We start from the raw sequence: 13,124 nt of genomic DNA on the forward strand, positions 1-13,124 counted from the left end.
AGTGCTGGCCTCTACTGGCCAGAAGCGTGACCGCATTTCCCGAGAAACGAAAGTAAACTCGTTTCCATTCTGCCGCGACGTGACTCATCTGTTTCCCCGTATAAAGTGAGCGCGTCGCGGCAGCCTCGGGTCAGTCAGACAGACAGACAGACAGTCACACAGACATGGAGACCATCGACAACGACGAGCGGTGGGAGATCGTGATCGACTCCTTCAGGTGGAGGCTGCGGCAGCACATCGTGGTGGACCAGGTCCTGGATCACATCCACTTCATCGGTCGGGAGAAGAAGGAGCGCATCAGGAACGTCTCCCGGAACGAAGGGAACCCGGTGGCTGTGAATATGCTGCTGGACGAGGTCATCAAAAGGCCCCATGAAAACGGCTGGTTCACGGCTTTTGCCGACGCTTTGGTCAACTCCGGCTGTGAACTGGCGGCGGACTACATTCAGCTGAACCTGCCCAAACCCGAGGAGGAGGCCGCCAACGACTCCTTCGTCCGCCTGGTGGAGATTCTCTACCCGAGTCTGGTGGACATGAAGACGAACGAGGTGTCTTTGCGCTGCTACGCCGAGAAACTGCTGACAGACGAGGACAAACAAGTCGTAAGTACTTTTCAGAACTCACTTGTTTGTGTCGAGGCACAGTCTGGTCACGTCATTTTCAATGGCGTTTCAAACCCCATACAGTTGAAATTCAGCCCCCAACTCGGTGCTAAGCACTAACATAAATGATTTTTCATTTCAGAATAAAGCTGCAGTTTTTACTGAAATGAATTATTTGCTTCTTCGCGGCTGCTTATTCAGTGACAGTAATACAATGAAACACATGAGAATTTTATTGTTTTAATTTTATAAGATGCCACTACAAATAGTGACCAAAATTCAAGCTGAATTGATAAATTCGAAAATGAAAAAGTAGTAAAAGTTTGCATTTCACTCCTGAGCGGCGCAGGAGACTGACGTCGGTGGAGTCTAACGCGCATGCGCACTGTCAGAAAGGAAAACGAAAGCGCAATGTTTATTTTTTCAGAAATTCCTAGTTTCAAACTCAGAAGTTACCGTGTCCTTCTTCCTGTCAGAAAGTACAGGAATTAAACAGCTCACCTAAGCGGTATATTTCAATTCAAATGACTATTAAAAATGCCAACTTTTAATCCTCCATCACACTTCGCAGCTTCTAAATAGGCTATTTTAATATTTAAAAAAATGTGTCTTGCTTCCTTCTACTGTTTCCAAACTTACCAGCACATTATTGGTATTATTAGATCAAATGAATTCGTACGTTTTTATCACATATAGCCCTAAGAGGTTTCCATGCACAGAAATACATACATGGCCTCAACTGTATGTTCTCTAAATGTTTATTGAATGACCCTATGGCTCAAGACAAAAACTCTATTTTGTAGAGATAAAAATTATCACCACTGAATTGCCTGAAAGCCGTTGACTCCAATGAAAACCAGAACAATGTGGTTAATCTGACTGAGAAGCACAACTGCTTTCATTCATGTTAAATAAATAAATACAAAATAAAACAGAATGCCATGTGAGTTTGTCATATATGTGAGTAGTGGTATTTTTGAAGGCGACTTATTCGGCTCCCTGCCACCTGATGGCAGTCACGATCCTCCTCACTGCTATTGTTTGTATGCTGCAGGTGGAGGCAGAAACTCAAAGGGGAAACCGAAGAGGAGCCAGGGAGCTGCTGAAGAGGATCGTGAGGCGTCCGTATGGATGGTTCTCAACGTTCTTAAAGGTTTTGAAAGACACGGAACACACTCAGCTGCTGTTGCAGTTGACAGGAGAGTCACCAAACTCACCCACGGCGGGTAAATGACCGTCTTTATTGATGTAAAAAAACCTTTTAAATCGACGTTTTCATGTTGGATGGAGACCATAAGAGCAGATTTTTGTCTCGCAGATGGTAACAGTGGAAGTGCAGCCGCTGCCGAGCCATCAAGTGCTCCAGAAGAAGACATCATTGTTGAGGAAGTCGAGGAGATAGGTCACTTTATTTTTCCATTCATCGGATGTTTGAGCCTTAGCGCCAAGTCAAGATGTTAAAATCCTTCTCAACGTTCCTACATTGTGAATGAGTGTCAGTTGAAAAAGCCATCAACTGGAAGTGAAAGCTATACAATGAGAAAATGTTTTGTCTGGAGAGTTGAATGCAACGAATATTTAAAGTGTATCTTTTTTTTAACCATTTCAGACTTGTATGCTGCTGAAAACGGTGATGTCGAAACATTGCCTGACGAACTGGAGGCTGTGAATCCAGGTCAGCTGACTCCAGTCCTCGAGAAGAATGCTGTTGTGCATACATGATGATATTAAAACATTAGCAAGCGCATTACCACTTCTGGACAGCAGAGGGCGCTTTAACTCTTCATAACACCGATGATGTATTTGTCAGGAAAGTCAGTTTTAAAGTTGTTTCATATTTCGTTTTTACAACATACTCCTGTGTAATTATATAACAAAATAATTGAAATAAAAAAATGTGTTAATTTACACACTAAATTTACACACTTAAATGTAATAATATAAATAAAGACAAACAACAAAACACAGAGAGAAAAAGAGGTACTTTACGCATGAATTACAGTACTCAAGTAATGGTTAGGTAAAATTTAAAATGTTACAAGTCAATTAGGTAAATTTTGCCTCAAAACCAATAGCATAATGAAGTAAAATCAAAATATTTACTTCGACGTAGTTACAGTATTAAATATGGGAAAGGTGCAGTTTACAGAAAAGTGTGGTAAAATGCATGAGATGCAGAACTTTTTTTTATGTCTTGAATGGAAAAAAAGATCTCATATCATTGTTTTCTTGACAAAGTGAAGAGACAAAAAAAGATTATATAAATAACGTGTGCAACAACATTATGAACTATCATCTTAGCTACATGCAGGATATTATAGTTCTCTTCTACCAGCACCTCTGAATGTGACTCTCTCACATGCTCCACTCCATAATTTATCCTCTCCCTCGGTTGACCGCACCAAGTCCAAGCACATGCCGTGGTATTTAGGGCAGAGCTGGATTTCTTCATATATCTCAGCGCCGCCTTCATGACAAGAAAGAGAAACGTCCATGAGATGATGAGCCACACAGGGTTAAAGAAAACAGAGGGTGGCCGACGCACCAAATGGAAACCACATGCTGACGCTGTGTTGACTGGGAAATGTAAAGTTTGAGTCTGGCTGCAGCTTAGTGGAACCGTCCCTCACACCCGCGGGGCCCGTCTTCATTTTAGAGGACTTTTTAGTGTTATTCTTACTTTCTGTTGATCATTAAAAGTAAGAAGAGTAATTCCGATGAGCAAAGCTGGCTTTAATAGCCAGTGAGTTTTCTCTTGTCTTGCTTGGGAACTGAGAGGCAAAGTTTATTACCATGTTCAGATTCATTGATACCTCCCAGCAAGCTGGAACTCCTGCTCAGGAGACAAAGAAAACATCTCTGTAGGGCGTCACACTTGACTCTGCAGGACTTGGTCAGCAGCCTGATGCTCATGTAAATAATCCCTTGGATGCAAAGCTGAAGTAGACCCCAGTGGCTCCGTGACCACAGACATGACCAAAATGAGATGACGTTCCAGGTGACTGATAATCATTCCCAGATCTTAAGAAGGAAAGAGGGTGTTACGGTTAAAAACGTTGTTGATCCAGCTGTTAACTGAGTACGTCTCCGCACACCTTCAACTGGCCATGCGACCTTTGCTCTTGCATGTGTCTTTGAAAGACAAACTGTTGAGTTTGTGGGGTGAACAGCTCTCTCATGACTCCCAGCTTCGTAATGTCCACTGATTCACTGGGAAAACTTGTGTTGGACTTCACTGTTACTTGATGGGAAGCAGGACTTGTTGACTCACTGAGTATCAACAAGTGAGTGGCCTGCTCAGGTCTGAGTCCTACCAATACAATTCCCAAACAGAAGTGAGTCTCATCTGCTAAAAACAACTTATTGACAAAGTTATTGACTCTATAGTTGCCAAACATCAAAGTGAATCTGAGGGACTCACTTTTCCAGACTGGCAGTTTAACCCATGGAATTGGCAAAAAAGCATGTCCAAGTGAGTCACTGTGCTGGTTCATCAACTCATTGAGTCCCACACATCAGCAACTGGTTGCAGGGTGGATTCATGGACTCCTTGAGACATAGTGAGTCCTTGTGATAGTGGATCATCTTGAATGTTTTATTATTAGACTCATGTTCCGCACGTCTAACTGAGTCTCTGTGCTCATTCATAGACTGGAAATCTGTTTGAATAATGCGCTGAATGAGTCTCAGTGATTGTTCACAGTCTGGAAGCAGTGTTTGAGTCCCACACATCTGAGCCAAAAGACAGCTTGTTGTCTTCAAGGTTTTATTCATGGACTCTTTGAGTCACAGAGTGAGTCCTGGTGATCGTTCATAAACTCGAATGCTTTTATTCATGGACTCATTTCATAGTCTTTAAGGATTTTTGTGGACTTACTGAGTCCCACACATTTGAGTTAGTTCATGGACTCATTCAGTCCCCTTCATCTGAATGAGTGACAGTGACAGGCAGCTGATAGATTTGCCAAATACAACATATCCAAATCTTTGTGAGTCAAGTTGCTCAACAGGAACGGAGAGTCCCAGACATCCATGTTGTTATTCTTGTCTTAAACGTGGCAATAAAAGCCAAACTATCACCTCATGTTCTTTGAGTCAGTCAGTTGTTGGACTTTCACTTTTTCTCTGGAACAGTGGTTGCTGACTGGCACCTTCTCTGCTTTTCAGATGAGTCAGGAGCCACAGATGAGGAGATGGAAAGGTCCGATATCGTTCTGCGGGATTATCAGATGGAGGTGGCCAGACCTGCCCTGGAGGGGGAGAACATTATCATCTGCCTCCCGACAGGAAGCGGTAAAACCAGAGTTGCAGTGTATATCGCTAAAAAACATCTGGAGCAGAGACGGGCTGAGGGACGACCAGGGAAAGTGGTGGTCCTGGTCAACAAGGTACGGGACTCTGACCCACTTTAGACTTTCATGCAACACAGCAATCCGCCAGTTTTCACATGTGACCCGGCTCACCACAAATGACATGCCAGAAAGTTCAGATATTCCCCCGCTCGACTGCTGAGCCGTGAACCCACCGGCTTCCAAGTGGAACAACCCTTTTTCCTCTGTTTCGAATTAAAGAGTTTCCAGCCAAAGCTGAGTCGGCAACTGACAGCGCAGACACGCGTTACTTTGTTCTCCGGAGCAAATTATACACGAGTCTGGGATGTCTTCAGTCCGGAGGCTATAAATCACAGCTCACCTGGAGGAGAGACTCACTCAGAACAAAGAAATGAAATCTCTTCTCCCCTGAGGATTTAAACTCATGTCACTTTTTAATACATTTTTACAGTTTTTTACATTTTATTTCATTATTTTATATATGTTTTAATTCATAGTTTTGCCATTTTTTATCTGATTATGTCAGAATTATTTCTTATATCTCATACCTTAGTATTTTTCATTTGACACAGTTGTCATTTTGTTTCCATATTAGTCCAATGTTTTGACCCAAATGTGACATTATTTTTGGTTTGTTTAAGTTACAGTCACATTATTTCAACTTAACAGTCCATTATTATTATTATTATTACCTCAATTTTTGTCTTGATGTTTTGATTCAGTATGCTCACATATTGTTATCATCATATCTCATTTTTACTTGTAGCTTACTTTGTTTACTGGTCAAACTCAGTCTCATGTTTCATTTGAATATTTTCTCTGTTTATGTCTTAGGTTGTTAAACCCTTTGACTCTGTGGCGCAGAAGAGTGTAATCCTAGAACAATTCTATTCACGAGAAAGACGGATGTTGTTTATGAAAGTGACTTGGCTTCCACAGTTTGCGAGATGTTCTCTCCTTCTTGGCTGCAGGTTCCTCTGGTGGAGCAGCATTACGCTGCCGAGTTCCTCCCGTTCCTGGAGGAAACGTTCCAAGTGGCCCGAGTCAGCGGAGACTCGCAGCTGAAAATCTCTTTCGTCGAGATCATGAAGAAAAACGACGTCATCATTTGCACGGCTCAGATTCTGGAAAACTTCCTGGACAGATCCAAGACAGGCGACGACGAAGGCCTGGACTTTGGAGGTAAAAAAAATGCATATGAATATGTTGATGTTTATTTGACAAAAACATGTTAGGCAAACAAACAGTTCAAAAAATTCAATTCAAAATTCAGGAGAGAATTTTAAACCCAAGAAATGAACTCCAAACTTCACTAAAAAGCACTTGAAACTTGAAGAAGATGACGCAACAATTTGAATATATTCAACCCTAAATAGAATATTCTCATAGATGCTTATCTAAAATTCCAGATGAAGTCACAACGAGTCACGGCCTAAAGCCTTCTGGCTAATCAGGTTTTTTAAAAGAGGCCCTTGCGGGACTCAGACCCTCTCCCTGGATGATACCTGACAGACTCTTGTCAAAGTCTTCCGGCTCCGACTGGTCCAGGGTGGAGGAGCCATCTCAGTGGAACATATGCTGTTTGTTGAAACGCCTGAGAGCTTGTGCTGCTGCCTTTTTTTTTTTCCTCCTGGATTCCAGGCTCCACGTCTGTTCAAGCCATCAGTGAGAGGCTGCCACTGTTCTCATGAGAGCTTCGATCACACACACCAACAGACACACAGAGATGTGTGTAGACCTTTATGTGCGTCTTTATGTGTTGATTCTGAGTATATAAAAAAAGCAAAACCTGAATCATTTTGTCCTAACAACCACGCTGTATGTGGTCTGGCTGTGTGTTGCCGCAGACATGACTCTGGTCATCATCGACGAGTGCCACCACACCCAGAAGGGAGAAGTCTACAACCACATCATGATGCGCTATCTGAAGCAGAAGCACAAGAACATACGCTCTAAGAAGCTGGACAAGAAGATCGTCCCGCTGCCCCAGATCCTGGGTCTGACCGCATCACCTGGGGTGGGAGGAGCCTCCAAGATTGAGAAGGCAGTGGAGCACATCCTTCGAGTAACTGAGTTTTCTAACATTCATTTTCCAAATATTGCATCCTCACATTGAACTTTCTTTTTACATTCAAAACTATTGTCTCTGAATCTAATAATAATAATACAATAATAATAATCCTGCTAAGAAAGCATTCTCATACTTATCCAGGATGACTTTTACTTTCCACCCCAACTTTCCCGCTTCAAACTGCTTCCCTACTGACAGGCTGTGAAGGTGAACTCCACACGTGTGTGTTTCAAGAGACACACATCCCTCCATCATGTCCGTTCCTGCTCCCTGTGGATAGTCACAGTTATACCAGCTCTTGGCTCAGCTCACTAGGGAGCTAAGCTAGGAAATGTTTATGAGTAAATGCCATCCTATTGTGTGTCGTCAGGTCCACAGCTTTGAAGGAGAACTGCAGAAGACGGTTTGACTAACCAAAAGTCTGTCCTCTCTGTTAGATCTGTGCGAACTTGGATGCCTCCAAAATCATGACAGGGAACCTCGGAGCGTTCAAGAAGCAGCCAGAAAAACTCATCATCATTGCTGAAGACAGACGACGGGTGAGTTTAGTAGCGAGGATTTACACCTTGCCAGTGTTTTGGTTTCCCACTAAACGTGCGTGTTTAGAATCCATTCGAGGACATGATGAAGAAAATGATGAGCCACATTCACACTCACGCCAACCTCCATCCTACCTGTGCGCTGGGCTCGCAGAATTACGAGCAGTGGGTCGTCCAGCAGGAGCGGAAAGGTTCGGACGCCTGCCGTTATTCCTCGAGAGCCGCTGAAATTCATTCCCATCTGCTTCCATCATCGCAGCGGCCAAAAACGGAGACCTGAGCGTGCGGGTTTGTGCCAAACACCTGGATCAGTACTGCGAGGCCGTGCAGCTCAGCAACACCATCCGCCTCAGTGATGCCTTCAACTTCCTGGACAAGTACTACGAGGAGGAGATGAAGAAGAAGTCTCCTGATGTCGAGCACGAAATCCACATCACCGACACAGAGAGATTCCTTTTTAAATTGTTCCGAGGTAAAACTCACACTGAAGTCAGAAGTCAAAAGCATTTGAGTGAGTTAGTGCCTCAGTTAGTAAGGTCTTAAGCTCACATGGTTCTTCTTTTTTGTTTTTTTTTTCCAGAAATTGCTGGAATTTAATCTTGATTTATGTCAATTTATTTTTATTTTGTTACTATTATTTTGTTATTATTTCGTACAGTTAATACCTTCCAAAGAAAATGAACAGCCTTTTCCCTTATTATTATTGTTGTTATTATTATGATATTGTTAAATGAAAATGATGTGGCTAAAATTAATTCAATTGCTCAGTGCAATTATTATCTGCAATTTATTTTTTTTATTATTTTTAATATAAAATATTTTTATTGTATTATTTATTGTTTTCTTGAACATTAGCATATTGTTTTATTTTATTTTGGTAACACAGATTTTAGAGTACGTTTTTATTCATATATATATATTTGCAAAACAATTTTAAAAACAGACAATGCTCCCAAGTCTTACTGGTTCCGAAAACGTTGCTGGTGCTTCTTACCCATATTGTGCTCTCTTGTAAACGTGGTCCAGATAACAAGGAGGCGCTTCGCGCGCTGGCTCAGAATCCTGAATATGAAAACGACAGTCTGTCCAAACTTCGGACCAGGATCCTGCAGGAGTTCAGCACCAGGAAGGAAGCGCGAGGAATCATTTTCACCAAGACCCGCCGCAGCGCCATGGCCCTCTGCCACTGGGTTCACGAGAACCCCAAGTTTGATGACCTGAAGGTGAAAGCTGCCTTCTTGATCGGAGGAGGACACCAGAGTATCGTGAAGCCCATGACTTCTGTGAGTGACACCAGGCGCCACGGCTGCCTGCTGCGCTGCTCTCCACTAACCCTCCACGTTCTGCTGCTCAGGCCGAGCAGGAGTCCGTGTTGGACAAATTCCGCCGGGGAGAAATCAACTTGCTGATCGCCACCACTGTCGCAGAGGAAGGCTTGGACATAGCTGCGTGCAACTTCGTCATCCGCTACGGTCTGGTGACCAACGAGATCGCCATGATTCAGGTCAGTCTCCGAGTTTGTGTGTTCGTGCTGAAAAGTGGTTCGACATTGTGTCCTATGACAACAAGTGGTCACGAAACTTGTGTAAGTCTTAAGAGCTCAGAAGCACCATGTGATGTTCCCCACCTCTTCTTCTTCTTCTTATGTTATGTTTTATTTCCCTTAAGACGCTCGAAATGCGCTGTTTTCACCTGCGTGTCCATAGCTCTGCCATCAGAGCCGATCTCCTGGAGGACCATAGACAAAAAAGCAGCAGCTGAGACCTGCTGTGAACCTCGGACACACACAGGCAAAAACAGCGTATTTGGAGCACTTAAATGTTAAACAAAAACGACAAGTTCATGATTGAAGTTCAGAACGTTGCCGAGTTTCTTTCATGAGTCAGTCTCGATGCTGGACCCTGTTTTCAAAGCTGGTTTAGAAGTGATCCTCATGCATTTTTAAACCGGGTCCACCACTGACCGTTCTGCGGCACAGACAGCACCACTGCACCCGCAGCTTACAGACTGGTGCAACCTGTGGTCGAACAAGCTCTATTTTCCTTCTTAAACTTTGCAGGTGCGGCTAATATTCCAGTGCACTTTGTAGTGTCTGTATGAATGGATATGAATTACATACATATAAAAATCTAAATAGACATAAATATTGGAAAAATAATTAATCTTTTTAACCCATGGTATGTGCACAAAAGACAGTAGTTCCGGTCCGAACTGTGTTTGGTGTGAGTCCAGGGTCACTTTTGTTTGTGTTGTCCAACAGCTGTAGGTCATAGCCTTGACCTGTTGTTGCACTCCTGCAGGCCCAGGGTCGAGGAAGAGCAGATGACAGCAGCTACACTCTAGTGGGGGTCAAAGGCTCCGGAGTGGTCGAGAAAGAGAGTGTGAACGAGTACCGTAAGTCCATCATGGACAAGGCCATCGCGAAAATCCGGACATTCAATCAGGAGGACTATGACAAACGAGTGAGTCCCTGCTTTTAGCAACATTCCACGATGAGCCGTGTCAAAGTCATGTTCTCCGTCAGATCACAGAGTTTCAGCTCCAGGCCATCATGGAAGCCAAAGTGCGGAAGACCAAAGACAATCGGAAAAAGATCAAGCAGGAGGACCCGGCCAATCTGAAGTTGATCTGTCGAGGCTGCAACAAATTCATCTGCAGCGGCGACAACATCCAGGTCATCGAAAACATGCACAAAGTCAACGTGTCGCCCGAGTTCAGGTGAAATGTCCAACCCGTGCTGTGTTCAAGTGCATGACTTGGTCTTACAGCCGTAGCAGAAGTAGCTGTTTTAGGAGCAGTAGAATGGAATTAAATGACGGTCGGATCGATTAAAACTGATCTTGTTCTCCACTCCTGAGCAGTGAGCTCTTCATACAGACGGAGAACACCTCGCTTCAAGAGCGTCTTCTAGATTACGAAACGAACGGCTTCATATCTTGCAAGGAATGTGGTCAGGTAAGCTTGTGTTTAGATGGTGTTTATGGCGGTCCATTTTGTGTAGTGTGGATAACTTGGCCTGAACTGTATTTAGAGACAGAGAGTCAGAGCAACACAGCGTCATGGCTTACGCTTGTGTTGATTTCTCGCTGCAGCGCTGGGGCTCCATGATGCACTATCGTGGGATCGACTGCCCGTGTCTTCACGTCAAGAACTTTGTGGTGTCACTCAACGGGGAGAACATCAGCAAATGCGCCAAGTGGTCACATCTCCCCATCAACTTCTCAGCTTTTGATTACGCCGAGCACGCGAGACACATGGCTGACGACTCGGACGACTCGGACACTGATTGAACAAGTCAGTTCTGGCGATGGTTTTCAGGAAATGCATCCGATGTTGTCGTGAAGTCACTGTGCTGCAAATTCTGGGTTACTGCGAGGTGGTGGAGGTGGTGGAGGTGGTCTAGTGGATTCCATGGGACGTGCACAGATGCACCCTTGTTTTACTGCATGAGAAAAGTGTCTCTTTTTTTTTCATTCTTAAATTCTTGAGGGGACAAAAGCTGCTCAAAGTGGCTAAATGTCCCACATTTAAATATGGTGTTTGTGCAATGATATTTAAAATGTATTTTGAATGTATATGATTTGCTCCGTTAAATTGCCTAGTACCATTAGGCCACGGAATAATCGCATACTGGGTTTTAGCGAGGATTTTGAAACAGGCCGTCCATAGCATGGGCGTCCAATTTTTGGCGTCCACGAGACGCCCAGATGCCCCCCTGGCTAAAAGCCTGCATACTGTATAAACCCATTCGAATAGATGTCTTTCATGACCAAAAAACATAATAGAAATATATAATAAAAATAATATTTAAAAAAAATCTTTTTTTTTGCGACAAGTGCCTTTTTTTCTGGCCTGAGCACCTGTTTTCTGTTCGTGCGCCTGGCGAGACCAGTTTGTGACTCAAATCTTCCTTCTCAGCTGGTGAAGCACTGATTTGATTTGGAGTCTTTCATTTGGATTCTCGTGATCAGCACCAGGTGAATGCTTGCGAAGATAGAAACCTGGAAAATATGCGCAGCGATTCATCAAACTAGTCCGCAAAGAGCCGCGAAAAAAACAAACAAAAGTTCCCAGTTGGTGCTTGTGCTGCCATTAATCTGCACTTTCAGGCTTCAAATGAGTAAACTGATTTTTTAGAGCCGTGTCTAATTCCTCTTATGTGTGTTCCTAGTGCTGGAGGGACTTCCTTTTTACTGTGAGAGAGTGTTGTGATCATTTTAGGTTTAATGAGTCAAAAAGAATACTTTCATGGGAAGTTGCCTTTGCTGCATCTGGCACTGTTGCACCTACTTCTGTTTTCAGGGGAATTCAATAAAAGTTAACATCTTTGGTTTGTGTTTTTTGTTTTCTTCGTGTTAGGACTTTCAGATACAATTTCAAAGTTTCTCTGTGACTCCTTTATTTTTAATGTGATTTCATTTATTTATTATGCAGAAAGAGGTTTTTATTTTCCTGGAGTTTCCACTCTTTATCATGAGTCAACAGCATGAGTGACATAGTGATGAGCATCAATGGAAGGCAGGTTGTAAACACGACACGGGAGACAATGTGGCAGACGTAAGGTGTAGCCTCAGTGTTGGTAGGACGTACTTTAAGGAAGTTAAGACTTGATCCTTGAGTGAGGAAGTTCAGCATAGTCCTGAATAGGAAATGCGTCGTGTGCATCACATTATTTTGTGGTGTAACTTGAGCTACATTCTACAGAGTGAGCTCATCCCTCTGAGATTGTTGGGCCATGACAAACGTTGCTGTTGCTGGAAGAACTTCAGTGATTGGATCCTTCCGTCCTTGCGAGCCTGCTCTCATCAACGTCTTCTAAACAAGTCTTTGATCCCCTGAGGACTCATTTACACAAGTCCAAGTCAGATGATACACTATTATTAATTAAACAATAGAAAATTATTTTGCTGTGTGGTTTGTGTCAACTATGGCTCTCAGTAGCGATTATTGGCAAATTATTCTCTCTCTCTCTCTCTCTCTCTCTCTATATATATATATATATTTTGTTTTTCTTTTAAATATACTTCTAAAATACTGAAATATTTTATCATCACAAGAGTGGCCATTAATGCTTACAATGTTTTGGTGTTAGCATGGTTTTGAACCTTTTCAGAGCCTCTGAGGTTATTCTAAAGAATGTTCTTGACAGTATCTGTTATGGTGGGTGAACAAATGGGCCACACTTGTGTGTTGATATCATCTTCTGTAAGATACATTTAGAACAGATACAAAATGTGTTCACCAGTTTGCCATTAATCACAGTGTTACTCATCTCCAGTGCGAATAACTGTGTTACAAGTCAAGACGTGGAGTGGGACCCAAGTGCAGTGATGAAAGTCACAGGAGGCGGGAGCGAGTTACATACAATTGTTTAATCTTTAACAACAATAAAACCAGAACAGAAAACCTAACCGAACCGGGAGAAACAAAGCGAAGTCAGAATGTCCAAAATCAAAGAGTCACCAAACCAGCAGGAGTCCATAAACATGAATAAAAGTCCAAGAGAAGGAGAATCAAACAAATTTAAATCTGTAAACAGAGAGACAAAAAACACAATGGACAGAGATAGTCAATCACAAAA

At 42.9% G+C, this 13,124-nt stretch overlaps 1 protein-coding gene across 1 annotated transcript; it reads left to right on the forward strand.

Annotated features, from left to right (window-relative positions):
* The first annotated feature begins 46 nt into the window (after window positions 1-46).
* ifih1 (interferon induced with helicase C domain 1) lies at window positions 47-11,888 on the forward strand. The gene is made up of 16 exons (XM_053877631.1): window positions 47-602; window positions 1,657-1,828; window positions 1,921-2,004; window positions 2,212-2,277; window positions 4,770-4,990; window positions 5,905-6,115; window positions 6,781-6,998; window positions 7,442-7,543; window positions 7,611-7,734; window positions 7,803-8,015; window positions 8,570-8,826; window positions 8,898-9,047; window positions 9,844-10,005; window positions 10,068-10,261; window positions 10,405-10,498; window positions 10,636-11,888. Exons 1-16 carry the CDS (start codon window positions 165-167, stop codon window positions 10,831-10,833), a joined length of 2,904 nt encoding a protein of 967 aa, XP_053733606.1. The 5' UTR covers window positions 47-164; the 3' UTR covers window positions 10,834-11,888.
* The last annotated feature ends 1,236 nt before the right edge of the window (window positions 11,889-13,124 follow it).

This window comes from Synchiropus splendidus, chromosome 10 (assembly GCF_027744825.2).
Source record: "Synchiropus splendidus isolate RoL2022-P1 chromosome 10, RoL_Sspl_1.0, whole genome shotgun sequence".
Classification (NCBI taxonomy): Eukaryota; Metazoa; Chordata; class Actinopteri; order Syngnathiformes; family Callionymidae; genus Synchiropus; species Synchiropus splendidus.